We start from the raw sequence: 16,436 nt of genomic DNA on the forward strand, positions 1-16,436 counted from the left end.
GAGGGGGGTGATGTCAGAAGGAGGGGGGGTGATGTGAGAAGGAGGGGGGGTGATGTGAGAAGGAGGGGGTGATTTGAGAAGGAGGGGGTGATGTGAGAGGAGGGGGGTGATGTGAGAGGGAGGGGGGTGATGTGAGAGGGAGGGGGGTGATGTGAGAGGGAGGGAGGGGGGTGATGTGAGAGGGAGGGGGGTGATGTGAGAGGGAGGGGGGTGATGTGAGAAGGAGGGGGGGTGATGTGAGAAGGAGGGGGGGTGATGTGAGAAGGAGGGGGGGTGATGTGATGTGAGAGGGAGGGGGTGATGTGAGAGGGAGGGGGGGTGATGTGAGAGGGAGGGGGGGTGATGTGAGAGGGAGGGGGGGTGAGAGGGAGGGGGGTGATGTGAGAGGGAGGGGGGTGATGTGAGAGGGAGGGGGGTGATGTGAGAGGGAGGGGGGTGATGTGAGGGTTGATGCTGAGGGTGGTGAGGGGTGATGCTGAGGGTGGTGGGGGATGGTGAGGCTGAGGGTGGTGGGGGATGGTGGTGCCTGATGCTGAGGGTGGTGTGGGGGGCAGTGAGGCTGAAGGTGGTGTGGGGGGTAGTGAGGCTGAGGGTGGTAGTGAGGCTGAGGGTGGTGTGGGGGGTAGTGAGGCTGAGGGTGGTGTGGGGGGTAGTGAGGCTGAGGGTGGTGTGGGGGGTAGTGAGGCTGAGGGTGGTGTGGGGGTAGTGAGGCTGAGGGTGGTAGTGAGGCTGAGGGTGGTGGGGGTAGTGAGGCTGAGGGTGGTTGGGGGTTGTGATGCTGAGGGTGGTGTGGGCGGTAGTGAGGCTGAGGTTGGTGTGGGGGGTAGTGAGGCTGAGGGTGGTGTGGGGGGTAGTGAGGCTGAGGGTGGTGGGGGGGTAGTGAGGCTGAGGGTGGTGTGGGGGGTAGTGAGGCTGAGGTTGGTGTGGGGGTAGTGAGGCTGAGGGTGGTGTGAGGGATAGTGAGGCTGAGGGTGGTGGGGGGGTAGTGAGGCTAAGGGTGGTGGGGGTGAGGCTGAGGGTGGTGGGGGGTGAGGCTGAGGGTGGTGGGGGGTGAGGCTGAGGGTGGTTTGGGGGGTGGTGGGGGGTGAGGCTGAGGGTGGTTTGGGGGGTAGTGAGGCTGAGGGTGGTGTGGGGGGTAGTGAGGCTGAGGGTGGTGGGGTTAGTGAGGCTGAGGGTGGTGGGGGTAGTGAGGCTGAGGGTGGTGGGGGGGTAGTGAGGGTGGTGGGGGGTAGTGAGGCTGAGGGTGGTGTGGGGGGTAGTGAGGCTGAGGGTGGTGGGGTTAGTGAGGCTGAGGGTGGTGGGGGTAGTGAGGCTGAGGGTGGTGGGTAGTGAGGCTGAGGGGTAGTGAGGCTGAGGCTGGTGGGGTTAGTAAGGCTGAGGGTGGTGGGGGTAGTGAGGCTGAGGGTGGTGGGGGTAGTGAGGCTGAGGGTGGTGGGGGTAGTGAGGGTGGTGGGGGTAGTGAGGCTGAGGGTGGTGGGGGGGTAGTGAGGCTGAGGGTGGTGGGGGGGTAGTGAGGCTGAGGTTGGTGTGTGGGGTAGTGAGGCTGGTGTGAGGGATAGTTAGGCTGAGGGTGGTGGGGGGGTAGTGAGGCTGAGGGTGGTGAGGGGGAATGAGGCTGAGGGTGGTAGGGGGAATGAGGCTGAGGGTGGGGGGTAGTGAGGTTAGTGAGGCTGAGGGTGGTGGGGGTAGTGAGGCTGAGGGTGGTGGGGGTAGTGAGGCTGAGGGTGGTGGGGTTAGTGAGGCTGAGGGTGGTGGGGTAGTGAGGCTAAGGGTGGTGGGGGGTGAGGCTGAGGGTGGTGGGGGGTGAGGCTGAGGGTGGTTTGGGGGGTAGTGAGGCTGAGGGTGGTGTGGGGGGTAGTGAGGCTGAGGTTGGTGTGGGGGGTAGTGAGGCTGAGGGTGGTGTGAGGGATAGTGAGGCTGAGGGTGGTGGGGGGGTAGTGAGGCTAAGGGTGGTGGGGGTGAGGCTAAGGGTGGTGGGGGTGAGGCTGAGGGTGGTGGGGGGTGAGGCTGAGGGTGGTTTGGGGGGTGGTGGGGGGTGAGGCTGAGGGTGGTTTGGGGGGTAGTGAGGCTGAGGGTGGTGTGGGGGGTAGTGAGGCTGAGGGTGGTGGGGTTAGTGAGGGTGGTGTGGTTAGTGAGGCTGAGGGTGGTGGGGGTAGTGAGGCTGAGGGTGGTGGGTAGTGAGGCTGAGGGGTAGTGAGGCTGAGGCTGGTGGGGTTAGTAAGGCTGAGGGTGGTGGGGGTAGTGAGGCTGAGGGTGGTGGGGGTAGTGAGGCTGAGGGTGGTGGGGGTAGTGAGGGTGGTGGGGGGGTAGTGAGGCTGAGGGTGGTGGGGGGGTAGTGAGGCTGAGGTTGGTGTGTGGGGTAGTGAGGCTGGTGTGAGGGATAGTGAGGCTGAGGGTGGTGGGGGGGTAGTGAGGCTGAGGGTGGTAGGGGGAATGAGGCTGAGGGTGGGGGGTAGTGAGGTTAGTGAGGCTGAGGGTGGTGGGGGTAGTGAGGCTGAGGGTGGTGGGGGTAGTGAGGCTGAGGGTGGTGGGGTTAGTGAGGCTGAGGGTGGTGGGGTAGTGAGGCTGAGGGTGGTGGGGGTAGTGAGGCTGAGGGTGGTGGGGGTAGTGAGGCTGAGGGTGGGGGGATGGTGAGGCTGGTGGTGGGGGTAGTGAGGCTGAGGGTGGGGGGATGGTGAGGCTGAGGGTGGGGGTAGTGAGGCTGAGGGTGGTGGGGTTAGTAAGGCTGAGGGTGGTGGGGGTAGTGAAGCTGAGGGTGGTGGGGGTAGTGAGACTGAGGGTGGTGGGGGTAGTGAGGCTGAGGGTGGTGTGGGTGGTGAGGCTGAGGGTAAGGCTGAGGGGGGTGAGAGCCTACCTTTCCTGGTGGTCACCCTTCCCTGGTGGTCCAGTGTGGGCTCCCTGGTGGTCTGGTGGCCATTGCTGCCTTCCGGTCTGCAGCTCCACAGAGCTGCAGACCATGTAATCTCGCGAGATGTCAGAGCGTTGCCGCGGTAACCCGCGGCAACGCTCTGATTGACCGGTTCTCGCGAGACACATGGTCTGCAGCTCTGCTGACTGCGGAGCTGCAGACCGGTGTCTGCGGTGGCCGGGCAGCCAGGAGGGGCCTCGCACCCGGCGGCATACCGGGCAACCCGCCGGGCCCCCTCCTGGTGTCAGGTCCTCGGTCACTGACCGAGGACCTGACACACTCTGCCAACAGGCGGTTTAGGCGGCCGCGAGGCCCCAGCCAGCGCGAGGCCTTAGGCGGCCGCCTAAACTGCCTAATTAGAGGGCCACCTCTGCTTAGGGCGCCAGAGCAGGGGGGAGGGAGGTGCAAAAATCTGGCTTGGGACTCGGGTTTTTAAAATTACCTCTCTCTCCCTGCACCCAGTGGAGTCGGCCGGCCTCTCCTGATGATATCAGGAGGGGGGCGCGTGACATCCACTGCACTTTCCCAGGACTGATAGGGAGTCTGGCAGAAGAGCAGTGTAAGTCATGCCTCCTCCTCCTGACATCATCAAGAGTGGCCGGCTGACTTCACTGACTGCAGGCTCCAGACTCTAGATCAGGGATAGGCAACCTTCATCACTCCAGATGTTATGGACTACATTAATCATAATGCTTTTACACCCAGAATGCTGGCAAAGCATCATGGGAGGTGTAGTCGAAAACATCTGGAGTGCCAAAGGTTTCCTATGCCTGCTCTAGATCCTGTCCCACCCCTCCCTGGCTTCAGGGAGAGGGAAATACACTTTAATTGTTTTCTTTATTTTTAAATCCTGTCTCTGCCATCACGGCCCTTGTCCCTCCCCTCACAGCACTTGTCTCCCCCCCCCCCCCTTACAGCCCTTGTTCCCTGTCCCCTCTCAGTCTCTGTCCACCCTCTCTCTCCTCTCAGCCCTTGCACCCCTCACCACAGCCCCTGCCTCCCCTGCTCTCAGCCCTTACACTCCTCACCACAGCCCCTGCCTGCCCACCTCTACATGCCCTGCCTTCCCCCACTACAGCCCCTGTCACCTCCACCACAGCCCCTAACTCCCTGACTACACATCCCTCAAACTACAGCATCTACCCCCCCCCCCCCCCAACACTATACCCCCTAAATTTTCACAGAACCCTGCTCTGTATGCCTGTATCTGTATGACAACAAAAAGACTATGGATGTCTTTGTATGTTGGGGTCTGAATGTCTCTGTATGACAGTGTCTGAATATCCCTTTGGAGGAAAGAAAGACACACACAAAGGGGCTGAGGGGAGAAATAAACACACAAAGGGGCTGAGGAAAGTAAGAGACACACAAGGGGAGTTGTAAGAGACACACAAGGGGAGTTGTAAGAGACACACAAGGGGAGTTGTAAGAGACACACAAGAGGGTGTAAGACATAGTATAGGGGGGATAAAATAAGTTAAATAGAGTAAGAAATTCAAAATGGGGGTTACTAGACACACAGGTGAAGACACTTTTTTTTGCACCATACAGACAATCCAGTATGCCCACCCTTACTGTGTTGCAGTCAAACTGGATGTGATGAATTGTAGCTGGTTTTGCGGGACAACTCTCTGGACACTCTCCATCCTTCCACAGTGTTGTTCTGCCTCCTCTCTCAGTTTCATAAACTCTTACCCCAAAAAAGGGGGTGGAGCTAATTTAAAAAGAACAAGGTGTGGAGCTACTCATGAGAGAGACATTTCCACCTTGCGAACCACAGGTATAAAGTCAAACCATTCAAAACCAGTTTGACTTCTTACAATGGAGCTGTAGTGGCTCTGTAGTGTTCATTTAATGGCATACATATTTTATTTTCCTTAAATATTACTCTTTCATGTCCTCTTCCGCCTCTGTCCATTAATCACATTCTCTACCACAAAATCTCCTCACCCACTTTTTCATCTTATCTGGGCTTAATTGCTGCAATTTCTTAATCATTGCCCTTCCTAAGTATTCAATTATGCCTTTCCTGAAAATTGTGCCACCCACAATATACTTTAAATCATGACTTATTTTTCTGATGCCATCGTCTTAGTTTACAAACTCTACTGGCTACCATTATTTGAATTATTTATATAATCTCTATTTATAACATTTTCAATCTTCCCTCTCCTCTGGTACATTTCCTCTACTCTTCAAACATGCAACCGTAACCCCGATTCTGAAAAAGCCCAACTTCGACCCCAATTCCCCATCCAACTATCTTGCTACGGCCATTTGTCTCCAAAATCAATGTGAGATTGACACACTTCCCTGAATCCAACTCTCTGCTTGACCCGCTTCTATCTGGATTCCACGCTCATCACTCTGTTGAAACAGCTGTGACCAAAGTATACAGTGATCTTATCACTACTAAATCCCATTGCCACTACTCTATCCTAATTCTCCTCAACCTTTCTTATGCTTTTGAACCTGTTGATCATCAACAGCTTCTTCTCATCCTCCATAATCTCGGTCTACGTGATACCTCTACCAGCGCTCCTTTACTGTTCCCCAAGGGTCTGTCTTTGGTTCCCTATTGTTCTCAATCTACACTGCATCCCTTGGTAAACTCATCAGCTCTTTCAGCTTCCAGTATGATTTCTATGCAGATGACATGCAAATTTGTCTGTCCTCCCCTGATTTCTCACCAGCCCTCTTGACTGCCTCACTGCTATTTCCAACTGGATGGCTGCTCATTTCCTTAAACTGAACCTGTCCAAAACAGAACTTCTGGTCTTCCCTCCCTCAAGTGTTGCTACTCCCTTGTCTGTGTCTACATACTCCTTTAGGAAGGCATTCTTTAGGAAGGCGTGTGAACAGCTTTCCCTCCCCATACCCTGATTCTTCTCCTGAAACTGTAATAATAAAAAAAAAAACAACACACTAAGCCCTCAATAAAAACTATACCATCAACCTACTTTTTTACCCTACCCTTACCTTTTGTGTCACTATAGCCCTCTCCCTCTAGCATGTAAGCTCATTGAGCAGGGCCCTCAATCCCTCTGGTTCTGTGCATCCAACTTGTCTGGTTACAAAAACGTGTCTGTTAGTTCACCCATAGTACAGGGCTAAGGAACTTGTTGGCGCTTTATAAATACTACTACTAATAATAATCTGAAAAAAAAATCTACAATACTACCTTATACTCTCCTCAGGGCCGTCTTTAACGCGGGGCAAACGGGGCAGCTGTCCCGGGCCCAGTTACTCAGGGGGTCCCAAAGCAGCTGCCCCATGGGCCCTCCTGCCCTCTACTATTTTTCTTTTTTCCCCCCAGTACACTAAGAAGGCTCACCGGGTGGCCCATGCACTGACGGCCACCCGGTGGGGCTTTGTAAGCAGGAGTTCGGTCGCACGATGTGTCCCTTTAACAGCGCGACCTGCCCCATGCTTTTTGGCAGCACTGGGAGGAAGTGTGTAACAGTGTGTGTGTTAGTATGTGTGTGTCAATATATCTGTCAGTGAATATATGTATGTCAGTATGTTTGTGTGTATGTATCAGTATGTCTGTCAGTGTATATGTTTGTGTAAGTATGTCTTGTACCTCTCTACTTTAGTTCCCCCACTGTGTCATGGTGAAATGTGTGATTGCCCGCCAGGGAGTGGGGGCTGGTGGGGGGCAAGGGGGGCAGAGTACAGGGGGCCCAAGAAAATTATTTGCCCAGGGTCCAATTAATATTATAGACGGCTCTGACTCTCCTCATTTATCTCTTGCTCAATCCCTACTCCTCCTCTTCCTCCTCACAACCAATGAAAACACGTACATCACAGAGTTTTTTTTCAAATTTCTGAAAGAAGCACCTTACATGACACCACCGAAGTTTGTAACTACTTTCTGACCCCAACTCATCTCAACATGGCTATTTTCTCTCTCTCCAATTAATTTGTTCTCCTCTATTTATTTTGCATTCTTTATTAAAATGTTTGCTGATAGTTGGATTCTTTTTCTTCACTTGTGCTTATTTTTAGCCAGAGGCTGTTTTTTTTTTTGTCAAATAGTACCTGCTAAATAAGGCCATTGAATGTCACTGAGAGAAAATAAGACTGTGGTGATTGCTGATAACTTTAGTTATACAAGATATCCTATTGCTTGAATGGCCCATCAGAGTACATAAATCAACTTTGAAGAATTGACAGTATTTCCAATACGAGCAGAAAAGTGCAGGAAGGACAAACATGCCCACTTGCATCTATGTGTGACAGTTGCCCTTCACTGTGTGTCACCATTAGCAGAAGCCCAACCTGTTTCTTCATTATACTGCTGACACGGAACAACAGGTTGTAGCGCATTGGCACTGGCTCCCATATGTCTCCACATCTGTGAACGGTCAATTCAACCAACCATCCCAGTCGTCCGGTCTTGCCAACGATCATTGCTCGGAGCAAAATTTCAAGGAGACAAAACTGCACATCTTTGAGCTGTCAGGATATCATGTCTCAGCATTAATGCAGACTGCTTTAATTTCAGATATAATACTCTGATGGATATTTATGTAAAATAGCTTGGATATTTATGTAAAATAGCATGTATATTATACTATATTATATTTACTGGATTCGCTGAAATTAAAATTAGAAATAGCTTATATAAGTGAGTAAATCTCTGGTTCAATTTATTCAAAATAAATTACAACAAAATGTGTTGTTTTATATAATATTCTATAGGTATATGAATACAAAGTTGTATTCCTTACACTATAGTTCCCTCTGCTCCCCCTCCCCCAGCATGAAAATGGTTAAAAAAACAACAAACTTTTGTTTACTTATGTCTTCTCCGTCATCATCCATCGATTGTTTCAGTGCTTTCCTATGGGGATTTTACCTGCAGAGCATAAAGACTTCCAACATCAGGAGACCAAAAATCAGTTAGCCACCATGAAGTGCCCTAGTGGCAGTCTGATTGACAGTCACTAGATGCAGTCTATAGTGTCCTTGTAATAGCTTTCCCAATGCAAAGTTCCTCCATATGAGGTGTCATTTTAGCTTACTTGAGCCATTTTAGCTTAATGTTACATCCTGAAGAGGCAGTCTAGAATTTAAATGCCAGGCAAGAATATACTTGAGATATCTAATGACCCAAGATTAGTAGATTTATATATTCTCCATTTAAACACACAAGTTCACTTTTATTATACTGTGCTTAGATTCCTGATACATGTGACTTTTTCCCTTTAATTCACAGGGCTCCTCGATTTAAAACGTTTCAGCAACAGGACAGCCAAGAGCTTCTTCACTATCTGTTGGATTCAATGAGATTAGAAGAAACTAAGGTATGATTGGTAAATAATAGTCTTACCCTGTTCAAGAGGATGTCTTCTTGGGGTATTTGTATTTCTTACTAAATTATATACTGCTTAATTGGAAAAGTTATTGAAGAAGCAGTGATGCAAAGCATTATTTTACTAAATTAGTTTTACTTTGGGATGAAGAGGTCAACTGTTAATAACAAGAAATAACATTTATGTTACATATATGTATCTGTGTGTCTGCGCATCCACATGTATGTCAGTGTTTGTATCTGTGTCTCGATCTTTATGTGTGTCTATGTATCTGTATGTCTGTATCTGCATGTGTGACAGTGTTTCTTTCTGTGTGTCTGTACATATGTATGTGTGTCGGTGTTTGTATCTGTGTATCTGCTTGTGTGGTAGTTTTTGTATCTGTTTTTATGCATCTGTATGTGTGGTAGTGTTTGTATCTGTTTTTATGCATCTGTATGTGTGGTAGTGTTTGTATCTGTTTTTATGCATCTGTATGTGTGGTAGTGTTTGTATCTGTTTTTATGCATCTGTATGTGTGGTAGTGTTTGTATCTGTTTTTATGCATCTGTATGTGTGGCAGTGTTTGTATCTGTATATGTGTGTGTCAGTGTGTGCATCCCTGTGTCTGAATGTGTGTCAGTGTGTACATCCGTGTATCTGCCTCTGTGTTAGTATGTGATATAAATAAATATATATATATAAAATCAATCTGATGCCAAAATACCAGAGGTGTAATTCATTACTGCAATACTCTGATATTTTGGCATCTTGTCTACTGGACTAATACGGCTAATCCAATCTACACTATATATATACATATGTCCTATGCACACACCTGGAGCAGAGGAGTAACAGGGAGAGTCTGGGACAGAGGAGAGGCAGGGGAGGATAAGGCAGAGGAGGAGCAGGGAGAGCCTAGGGCAAAGGAGAAGCAAGGAGAAGCAACTGTATGCATTACAAACATTTTGCTACTATGAGGGATACAATTGATGAAAATGGGTGCCAAGGGATACACAAGTGAAAAAAGGCTGGGAACCACAGTCTTAGTGAGACCCTTTAAGTAAATACCACCTATGGCCACAACATTGCCTTTTCACTCTTACACTGAAGCCTGTATAACCAGTAAAGTCTAATCAACCAATAACACACAGCAGTGCCCTTTGGCTTGCCTTATTTACTCGCTTTATGTTTATCTCCTCCTTAATGTTTTGTCATTACTTAGTGAACATCTTTGTGTCGTAACGTTTATTTCTTTGTTACATATTAACCTTGGTAAGATGGTTTAGGGTTGCAGATCAAAATGTATGGACGTGTATGAACATTTGCACTACCATATATATATATATATATATATATATATATATATATATATATATATATATATATAATACATAATAATCATGCATGCATTAATGCTTAAAGGGATTCTCCAGTGCCAGGAAAACATATCCGTGAGGACTTCCAGCGTCATATAACACACTTTTCGTGTTCTAAGAACACGGATGTCCCTCTTGTGGCTGTCTGATAGGACTTAATCCTGCAAGGTAATTATTGCAGTTTATGAAATGGGCAATGGGCAGAAGTGGTCTGGGTGCCTGGAGTATCCCTTTAAAGACTTATTATAAACTACCATTTACGTTTTACTTGAGCAGCGCACCTACAATAATGTCACCCTTGCAGTCATTGTGGTTTCTGATCTATACAGCTACGATCGGCCTTTATTACGATCAATACTCCACCATAAACTAATTTATCACAAGCGTAAGGCTTTGTGCAGAGAGGTCACCTCCACGGTTTGTGAACTTCAGCAATAGAATGGCTGGTGGTGATAACATTTTCAGAACTGTCTTGATGCCTGTCACCAAACTTCTGCATCAGTCATTAGCCTAAGAAAAAAAAAAAGCCTTTATGTCCGCATTGGACACATTTCCTATAATGGTCAGTTAAAAGTTAAGTTCCACCCTGTTCCACAATTACAACTCCTGTTTTGCAGTAATGGTACATTAGTATGAACATCCACTTTATCACCTCAGGGCAGCACAGCAGGGGGAAGCACTAGTAAAAGCTTTCTGGTTTTTTTTTGTTTTTTTTGGGGCCATTTTTTTTTTCATGGCAGTACACAGTGTGACAAAATTAGGATGTCAGGTCTGTGGATCTATTCACCCCCCTGAGCACTGACAGTTGTGCCGGTCTTATCGAGCAGTACCTTAGCAGTAGCCACATTGTCTTTCCTGGGAAATCCACAGCTGTGAACCATGCAATTGTAGTGGAGTGTCACGACCATGTGTTTTGTGATTTAAGAAAGCCTGGAGCAATATGTCTGCCACCAGAATGCTTTTAGGAAGATTACAAGCATTTACTGTCCAGTGGTATTATTTACTTTTTTTGTTGGCTTTGTTTAAACATCACATTTAGACAATGACATTAATAAAGTGATAAATATAAAGATTTGTGAAATATTCCAGATGTACATAAATGCAAAATAAAATAATGGACAGCCATAATTACTCATTCTTAATTAGAATTTTATTTTTATTTCGCTATCAAGCGAAACTAACTTAGATTAGATTTCTAAACTTGAAATAAGTTGTCAAATAGCATATGCATCAAATACCTTCATTAAAGACATAAATTGTCCCTTAAAATGTGTGGTATTTTCTCTAAAATAATGCATATTTAATTTCTCTAACATTTTGTATGTTTTTTTTTAAATGAGCTCTTGGTCCTGGTGATAGAATCTAAATAAATACAAATATTCTTACATACATGGACTGTATTACATTTTCTCTGTGTAGTTGTATTATTATTATTATTATTATTATCATCAACATTTATATAGCACCAACAGATTCTGTAGCGCTTCACAATATTATAAGAGGGGGGATTTAACTATGAATAGGACAATCACAAGAAAACTTACAGTAACGATAGGTTGAACAGGACCCTGCTCAAATGAGCTTACAGTCTATAGGAGGTGGGGTATAAAACACATTAGGACAAGAGAAAGCAATCAAAAAAGGTGGGAGTGAAGTAGAGCTGGAGGAGAGAGTAGAGTAGAGTGCTGCCCTTTAGGAGAGAGCAAGAGACAAGCCATAAGCTTTCTAAAAAGATGGGTTTTAAGGCACTTCTTAAACGATTGAAGACTAGGGGAAAGTCTGATGGCAGTTGGCAGGCTATTCCATAGGAAGGGAGCTGCCTGCGAGAAGTCCTGCAAGCGTGAGTTGGCCATATGGATGCAAGCAATGGACAGGAGAAGGTCTCTGGCAGAGACAGAGAGGACCGACAATACAATACAGTTTGCTATTCATGATACATTTTGTTATGTGTGATAAAGATGGCTTTTAAATTTGACAACAAAAATGGCACAAAATGTTCAAAATGTTCCTAACATACCTTTTTAATGTACGACTTCTATGCCAAAAATTGTTTCTATCATATATCAGACCTTGCAGTTCTTAGTTTATTAAAAAAAAAAAAGTGTAAAACATTGTTAATGCATTTAGTGAAGAATTTTGTTATGGCTACTCTATTAACCCTCTACATTAAGAGACACGCTGGAAAACTGTTGTATTGATAAGTGTCTGTCACTTTTACACATCTATCCCAGCCAGGCCTCCCATTACTATTCAAGGCCTCTGTTTTTGTTTGACCTAAATAAATGGTTTAGTGCACTAATCCCACCAGAGGGGGTTAATTATGGTCCTAATCCTCTTTTAGGTTATTCAGCTTGCTGAATTGTCTATTGATTGTCCCTGGTGAATTTTTGACTTTCTAGTGAATGGAAGATGTGAGCCTTTCATAGCTCGCTACACAGCGGTTTATTTTATGCAGGGTGTCATCTGTGTGTGTAGGACATACAACTTTCTACATTACGGACTGAGCTGAAATCAGAAAATAAATCTCCAACTATCGCCAAATGCAGCACTCCGAAACCACCAAGGCTGCTCAAACTGCTTTATGCAGTATTATTGTTTTTCTGTCTGGTTTGCAGACTGTAATGCTTTGCTTTATAAAGCAGTTAATTGCACATACATATTTCACATGTCCAAATTTCTCTAAAAGTAATTATCTTTCCTCACACACATTGTATTAAAATAATTGTGTTTTGTGCAGTTATACCTTACTCCCCTTGAACTGTGACCTCACAACATTCTGTTTCTCTTCATCTGACTTGAGAATCTTTTTCTGTTATTTTGGATGTTCTATGACTGTTTTTTAAAAATAAATTATTTTGTGCTTTTGGACACAGTCATTTAAGCCAAAGCTCCCAACGCTTGAAAAGGGCAAAAAGGGACACTTTGATTTTAGTAGTGTGCCCAGGGGTGGGGCTATACTGATACATTTTCAATTACTTATTAATAGCAATTTACACAACTAATATGTAATTTAGAACATGAACAATGCACCTTATTTACAGAGACTGATTTCCAAACACATTTGTTGTATTATTGATGTAGAGCTCAGTTATACACTCCACAATATGGAGTTCCAAGAAAAGAGTAACATTATTACAGAAAAAGAAGGACAGAGGGATTGTTACCGGAGGAATAACAGGAACAAACTGCAGAAGCCACACATAGAGATATGGACACAAGTCTTCAGGAAGTAACAGGTCTTTTATTTACACACAGATTGGGTCTCAGATGAACTCCTGTTGCCAAAATATCTGAGAGCAGAAAGAGGGGTGTAGAGGCCTTTTGTTAGCAGCATATCCCCTCCGATACAGTATAACCCCTCCTATATTCCTCAGACCAATCAGCACACAGGATATTCAGGATCATCTTATATGGGCAGACCACATGGCATTTACAGACAAAGGAATGTACTATCCATGATGACTCATCCAACTGTTTGTAATCAGATACTAATTAGCATATGCCATGTGGAGATTTCGGCCTACTAAATTTTGACCATGCTGGAATCCCATCACGGGATGTGGGCCCAAAGTAGGCACTGTCCCCCCTAAATAGGGACACTTGGGAGTTGTGATTTAAGCTGACCTTCTTGTAACCTTGTAGCAATAAGTGGGTGGTTTCTTTTGTAACCTCAGTGAGTTTACTAAGAGCCTCCTCCAAAAATATTCCTATTTTTATGGACACTTGCAGGGCTAAGACATGTTCCCCACTTACTTTTCTTAGTCATGGCCCTCAGGAAAGCTGCATTGATAATGAATAATGGAAGGTCTTCCCTTCCATTCTTGTGCCAGTCTAGCAGAGCACTCCCTCAACAGTTAGTGCTTATTCCCTCCTATAGCAGCCACATACTGTCATGGTACCTGCCACTGATACCTATCTCTCCCCCAGCAATATCGGCATGTTTAACGCTGGCCGCAATAACCCCGCCCCCTTTTATGACGCAGCGCAATCCCGCCGATGTCACGACGTCGATAACGTCACAACCCGCCAGAAGATTCAGACCAGGACGTTTTGGGGGCGTGGGTATCAATTAAAGAGAGAAGGTATAAAAGGCAATCCCTTCCAGTGACTCATTGCCCTGTCATGGTTTCAGCTTGCCTGTTCCCTCAGTGCGTTCTTTATGTTTGGTATTTTGGTTATTGACTTGGCGTATTCTCTGACTTTGCTTATCTCTCCTTCCCTTGACCCTCGGCTTGGATCTCGTTTACCTGTCTTCTCCTTCCCTCGACCCCCTGACTATTCTCTGTTTATGTGACGTTAGTCCGGCCACTCTAAGGTCCGGTATACGTCTATCTATTCTAGTACTCTGTGTGTTGGATCCCTGTCTGGATCCTGACATTACGACAGGGCCAATGGATCCTGCAGGTACTAGTTCCCAGGCCTCCTCTCAGGACTCTAGATTCGAAGCCATAGATCATAGAATGGATCAAATGGCTATGGCCTTACAGGCATTATTATCTCGGCCGAACTTACAGCCTGAGGAGACCCGTACGTCCTTTTCTGCTCCTGGTAACACAGGATTAGAAGTAGCTACGGTAGGGGCTTCCTTTCGTGTGACTTCACCACTGCGCTATGATGGTTCACCAGAGACTTGTCGAGGTTTTTTGAACCAGATAGTATTCATTTTGAATTACAACCCCTATCCTACTGACAGAGCCAGGGTCGGATTTATCATAACCTTGCTGATAGATAAAGCACTTAAATGGGCCAATCCGCTATGGGAGAATGATAATCCACTAGTTTACAATTATAACGCCTTTATAGAAGCCTTCAGGAGAACATTCGATCCTCCAGGGAGGAAGACTAACGCAGCTAAAGCATTGCTACGCCTCAGGCAAAGAAATAGTTCTCTTGTGAATTATGCATTAGAGTTTAGATCTTTGGCTTCTGAGGTGAAATGGAATGAACAGGCATTCATAGATGTCTTTCTAAACGGACTATCTGAGGAGATGTTAGATGAGGTAGCTACTAGGGAACTCCCTGAAAATTTGGAAGATCTGATCTCATTTTTATCCCGCATTGATGAACGTATGAGACAAAGACAAAACACTAGGGATAGAATTCATAGACCTTCTATTAAATTAGCTCCCTCATTTCAAAACTCTGATTCCATGGCACTAGCACTACCTGAACCTATGCAGTTAGGAACTACTCGACTAACTGAACAAGAGAGACAATATAGGAGAAGAGAGGGTCTCTGTTTATATTGTGGACAAAGGGGTCACTTACTAATTTCCTGTCCTACGAGGCCGGGAAACGCTCACACCTAAGTCCCTCCAGAGGACAGGCCTTGGGTGATGCAATTTCGTCCTCTATAAACAGTCAGAAAGACCATAGGCTTCTTATTCCTATCTCTTTGATCTGGGAGAAGGTTTCTGTGAATACATTTTAATAGATTCTGGAGCAGCAGAGAGCTTCATGGATCTAGTTTTTGCCAAGAAACAATGCCTCCCTTTTCAATTAAGAGAAAGACCCTTGGCCGTGGAGGCCATAGACGGTAGACCACTTTCAGAGCCTGTCATTTCTCATGAAACCTTTCCTATCAAAGCTACTATAGGCATGCTTCACGAGGAGACTAAATCCTTACTTTTAATTTCTTCTCCATCATTTCCCGTGGTTTTGGGATATCCATGGCTAAAGAAACACAATCCTGTCATTGATTGGGAGTTAGGGGAGATAGTATCGTGGGGTTCAGGGTGTACTCGCAGGTGCTTGCATCGGGGCAAACCTGTTCCCATAGCTAACATATCCCCTAAACATTCCCAGTGCAGTGATTCAGGGATTCCTCCGCAATACCAGGACCTTAAATCAGTCTTTGATAAGGGAAGGGCTGACACTTTACCTCCCCATAGGTCTTTTGACTGCTCTATTAAGCTATTACCTGGCACGAGGCCTCCCCGTGGTACTGTGTATCCTTTATCCACTAAGGAGAATCTGGTACTAGAAGAATATATAAAAGAAAATCTGGAAAAGGGTTTTATTAGAAGGTCTACATCACCAGCGGGTGCTGGATTCTTCTTTGTCTCAAAGAAGGATGGTACTCTAATACCATGCATAGATTATCGAGGTCTTAATAAAATAACCATTAAAAACGCTTACCCTATTCCTCTAATCACGGAGCTATTTGATAGAATTAAAGGCTCCAGAATTTTTACCAAGTTGGACTTAAGAGGAGCCTATAACTTGGTAAGAATTCAGCAAGGCGATGAGTGGAAAACTGCATTCAATACACATTATGGGCACTATGAGTATACTGTGATGCCTTTCGGGCTATGCAATGCTCCAGCTGTTTTTCAGGATCTCATCAATGAAGTATTGAGAGAATTTCAAGAGGAATGCGTAATAGTATACCTGGACGATATACTAATACATTCCAAAAACAAAGAAATTCATCACAGACAAGTTAGAAGAGTGTTGCATACACTACTAAAACACGGTTTATATTGCAAATTTGAAAAATTTAGTTTTGACCAATCCCAGATAAATTTTCTTCGTTATGTTATTTCCAGTGAAGGTTTCAAGATGGATCCTGTGAAATTTCAGTCTATCTTACACTGGCCGTTGCCCTCTGGACTCAAGGCCTTACAAAGATTTATTGGATTCTCCAATTATTATAGACGCTTCATTAAGGGATTCTCATCTATAATAGCACCTATTACTAACATGACCAAGAAGGGGGCTAATACCAAAGTGTGGACCAAGGAGACACTGGCTGCTTTCAAAACTCTCAAGGAGACTTTTGCCTCTGCTCCGATTTTGGTCCATCCTGACACCTCTTTGCCTTTTTTTACTGGAAGTGGATGCCTCAGAGAC

The 16,436-nt window shown here is 45.9% G+C and overlaps 1 protein-coding gene across 1 annotated transcript in view; it reads left to right on the top strand.

Annotated features, from left to right (window-relative positions):
* Positions 1 to 16,436, top strand: part of USP45 (ubiquitin specific peptidase 45) — a 110,811-nt gene that overhangs the window by 71,183 nt on the left and 23,192 nt on the right. The window contains exon 9 of the mRNA XM_063443559.1: positions 8,130 to 8,217. Coding sequence (XP_063299629.1) covers positions 8,130 to 8,217 — 88 coding nt within the window. The remainder of the gene's footprint in view (positions 1 to 8,129; positions 8,218 to 16,436) is intronic.

This window comes from Pelobates fuscus, chromosome 2, assembly GCF_036172605.1.
Source record: "Pelobates fuscus isolate aPelFus1 chromosome 2, aPelFus1.pri, whole genome shotgun sequence".
Taxonomy (NCBI): Eukaryota; Metazoa; Chordata; class Amphibia; order Anura; family Pelobatidae; genus Pelobates; species Pelobates fuscus.